Source organism: Culex quinquefasciatus, chromosome 3, assembly GCF_015732765.1.
Source record: "Culex quinquefasciatus strain JHB chromosome 3, VPISU_Cqui_1.0_pri_paternal, whole genome shotgun sequence".
NCBI lineage: Eukaryota > Metazoa > Arthropoda > Insecta > Diptera > Culicidae > Culex > Culex quinquefasciatus.
The window spans coordinates 21339430-21343306 of record NC_051863.1 but is presented as its reverse complement, the minus strand read 5'-3'; the positions used below and the strand labels follow the sequence as shown (position 1 = coordinate 21343306).

Genomic DNA, 3877 nt, shown 5'->3' with positions numbered 1-3877 from the left:
TTTAATCAATTATTGCATAAGACATTTTGAGAAATCAGTGATAGTTTGCTTCAGAAATTTGAAAAAAAACGTTCCTGGTGTCATGTCCGTTCGTCCAAGCTTTAAAGTCTGGTTGTTTAAAAATGAGTTCTGGACTTGGATCTGGAGTTTTTTTTTTTTTTTTTTTGAAAAGGTCCAATAAACCAAATTTTCAGTTTTTGCTTTTTGGGTGTTTTTTATTTAATAAATACCCCTGACTCAAAGCGGTTTCAAAAACTCCAGAGTTGTCACGATTCAACGTGTAATTTCACAAAAAAAAACATGACCGCGGTTTTCCCCAAATCTGGCAACTCTGCGAATCGATAAAGCAGATCTGTCAAACTTCAAAGTTCGAAAATTCACCCCACGCAGGAGTTCATCCGCGCGTTTTTTCGTCTGGTCACGAATGTTTTCTTTCTTGCGGTGCATCTTTGGGCAGCCATCTTTCCGCAATCTCGTCCTTTGCTCTTGAGAGCGACGCAAATCGTCGAATTTTCCGTGTTAATCGTGCTTAAAAGTTGTGTAATTCTGTTGTGTAAAGTGCTATTTATTGTGGCGAAAAAGTTGTGCGTGTTTTGTGATTAAATTTGTGTGGTTTGGGAGCGAGAAAGATTGATTTTCTAGCGGACACGTTTTCCTTGCGGATTCCGTTCCGGGATGGCCCCGCGAAGACACAACAAGAACCGGCAGCCCAAGGGCCCGTACTACTTCTTCATGATGGAGTACAAAAAGAAGAAGGAAGCCGAGGGTTACACGTTCCGGGGCGGTGCCTTCGAGCTGCAGTCCAAGGCGTCCCCGCACTGGAATGTAAGCGCGTCCCCGTCCGTGACCTTCTTGAAGGTTCCATTAATGTTGGGGGGTTTTTTTTTTGCTTTCTAACAGAGAATGTCCCATGAGGAGCGCGAGCCGTACCAGAAGATGGCCCAGCAGCACCGGGAGTTCTTGCGAGAGAACGGCGAGCGGTACACGTCCCAGGGCGTTCCGCTGTCCGTGGTCGAGGCGGAACAGAAGGCCAAAGAGCAGAAGGCGGACACGATTAAGAACACCATCGCCGGCATGCTGGACGCCGGAGTGGCCAGCAATGGTAAGGATAATTGTCTTTTTGCTACTGTTTTCGGTAAAATTAAGCCAAAATTCGGTTAAATGATGTTAATTTTGACAGATTGTTGACCGATCTGCCAACATTAAAACTTAACCGAATTCGGTATTTAAAACTAATCATTAATTTTTTTACAGAGCTTGAAAAGGTGGAGTTCTTCTTCATCTCGTTCGCGTACTTTTGCGTGACCTCCAACGGCACCTACATTCCGGCCGAGATGGGCCTGGTGCGGTACAGCCTGCGGGACGGCGTCAAGGACCGGCTGCACATGTTCATCGATCCGGGCAAGCTGCCGCTGGGCTTCTCGTACGACGCCAAGGTCCATTCCGAGTCGGACCACGGATTGCCGATTCCGCCGGACGCGATGGGCGAAAAGGACAACGACGAGATCGTGCTGCGGCTGTTCAACTTTTTGTCCCAGGGAGAGAAGATGCCGCCGCTGTTTACGGAGACGACCGAGATTAAGATGGTGGAGAACATCCTGAAGGGCATTTTGACCCAGGCCAACATGGATGAAAACACGCTGCTGGTTTGTCCGCTGTCGGAGTTGTTCTACCAGCTGAAGCGCGCCACCGAGAGCTTCGGAATGGACATCAAGACGTTCCCGTCGGTCCACATCGCCCAGGCCATCATCCAGAAGGACGTGTACGAGTACAGCAAGGACATTTCGTGTGACTTCCATGAGGAAAAGGGCAACGGCAAGTACTGCCCGCTGTCCAAGTGCGTCCGCTGGGCGTTTATCATCTCGGACAGCTGCTGTCTTGATCTGAGCATCGAGATGAAACCAGGCCGTCATCTGCCGTTGAACGCGGACACGGATCTGTGCAACACGACCGCAATCGGGGACACCAGCTCGTACATCAGCACTCAGTTCGATAACTGCTCGTTCGTTTCCTCGTCGGAGGTCACCCACCTCACTAACCCGAAGCTGTCCAAGTTGCCCAAGAGTCACTACGAAAAGTACGACGACGATCGCATGAAGGACCGCTACATGTCCAGTCGTCCCTCGTCCTCGGCGGCCAGTTCCAGCTACAGTGAACGTGTCAAGGTGAGTTCACGCGCCCATCCCACAATTCCAACACTACTAAACCTTCCCCCCTCCACAGGTCAAGGACGAGTACCCCGCGCTCAACGACAGCATGGCCAGCAGCAGCAGCCGAACCCGTGACTCGCGAACCCCGTGGGGAGCTGCCTCGTCCTCGTACCGCCGCGACCCCTCACCGTCGTCCCGGAGCACGCGCGACTACTCGCCATCATCCCGGAGCACGCGCGACAGACGCGACCGCGATTACGACCGGTACCGGCGTGACTCGCCGGACCGCCGTCGGGACGAGCGCAGCTCCAGCAGCCGGCGCGAACGCGACCGCTACCGTGGCCGCGACGAATCGCCCGACTACACCCGCGGAGGTCGCGGCTCGCCGGATTACACCCGCGGGGGTCGCGCCTCGCCAGACTACACCCGCGGCGGCGGCCGCATCAAGCAGGAGCGCCGTTCGCCCGACTCGTCCGACCGGCCGTCGACGTCGTCCGCGCGACCCTCCGGAGGCTACGGCCGGGGTTCGCTTGTGGCACCGCCGGAACCGCCACGCTCGCCGCCGGGCAGCGACGCGTTTTCGTCGAAAGACTTTCCCGAGCTGGGCGCCGTCCGGAGCGCGGGCCGCGGCCAACTTAGCAAGTAAGCGCAGGGGCGAGGCAGGGAAATTTTGAGAAAAGTTGACACATTTCGATCTACCGCATGTTTGTTCCAATTGTATATTAGGTTTTTGAAAGTTTTTATTTCTTCATTTTCTCATTTTAACACACTTTCCATTTCGCTTTTCTTCTGTTTTGTCACCTATTAACAACATCAAATATTAAGAGCCAAGAAAAGCCAAGGCAACCAGATTTTGAAGAACCAAATGTTTTTTTTTTACTCATGTTTGTCAATTTTGCTAAAATTACGTCTAAAATGTCCTAACGGTACAATATATTATAAGAATGAATGTATCTAAAACTTTAGTAATTAAGAAAAGGCAAAATACATTGAGCCAGGAAAAGTTTCTCTCCTTAATCAATAGAATGTATTCTTACTGGTAAGAAATAAACTACAATTTGAAAGATAAAATCACTAAAGTTGCCACACAAAAATAATACACGCATTCAAAAATCTTTAAAAATAAAAATGATGAATCAAACAATAATAGAGATCAAACTATGTAACAACAAAAAGTAGAATGAACCGAAAAGAACCGCACCTCGGCGTGAGCGCGTGCAAATTGAACGAAGTTGAAAGAATCATGGGCGTGGTTTTTAGGTCCACCACACCCCAGCTAGAGACCAGTGTCTAAAAAGCTATCCGTAAATGTGTTACACTACAAACGGCGACAGCGTTTCACGATATGATGAATAAAGGAAAGTAAATCCAATTTGAATATTGTTTTTTTTTTGTTTGCGTTTCGTCCGAAATCCAATGTTTTATTTATGAAACAAAATCGGAGGAATGATTGTTGGTAAGTACTCGTGTTTGTAATCTGATAATATCATAATTTGTCTGCCATATCGTCCTTCGTAGCAACAATAATTACATTTTTAAATAAGAAAAAATGTAGAATAAAAAAAACTAGTTTGGCTAAAACGCCTGACGGTAGGCAAAAGAGCACCTGTCAATCGTTTTGGTACCACAGTTGAATAAGTTTCAGCTCGAGCTTTCTTGCAGCTTGGACTCGAACCACGGAAAATTGGCAACGTCGCCGCATTTACAGAGACAATAACCATGCACGC

The 3877-nt window shown here is 48.7% G+C and overlaps 1 protein-coding gene across 1 annotated transcript; it reads left to right on the top strand.

Annotated features, from left to right (window-relative positions):
• Window positions 1–426: 426 nt before the first annotated feature.
• Window positions 427–3524, top strand: LOC6033030 (protein maelstrom homolog). The gene is made up of 4 exons (XM_001843484.2): window positions 427–825; window positions 901–1102; window positions 1255–2165; window positions 2224–3524. Exons 1-4 carry the CDS (start codon window positions 676–678, stop codon window positions 2794–2796), a joined length of 1836 nt encoding a protein of 611 aa, XP_001843536.2. The 5' UTR covers window positions 427–675; the 3' UTR covers window positions 2797–3524.
• The last annotated feature ends 353 nt before the right edge of the window (window positions 3525–3877 follow it).

Bases quoted from the DNA above. Each gene is read 5' to 3' on its own strand.
- LOC6033030 (XM_001843484.2), top strand. From the start codon at position 676: ATGGCCCCGCGAAGACACAACAAGAACCGGCAGCCCAAGGGCCCGTAC. The intron at 826-900 runs GTAAGCGCGTCC...GCTTTCTAACAG, and splicing joins AGGCGTCCCCGCACTGGAAT to AGAATGTCCCATGAGGAGCG. The intron at 2,166-2,223 runs GTGAGTTCACGC...CCCCCTCCACAG, and splicing joins GCTACAGTGAACGTGTCAAG to GTCAAGGACGAGTACCCCGC.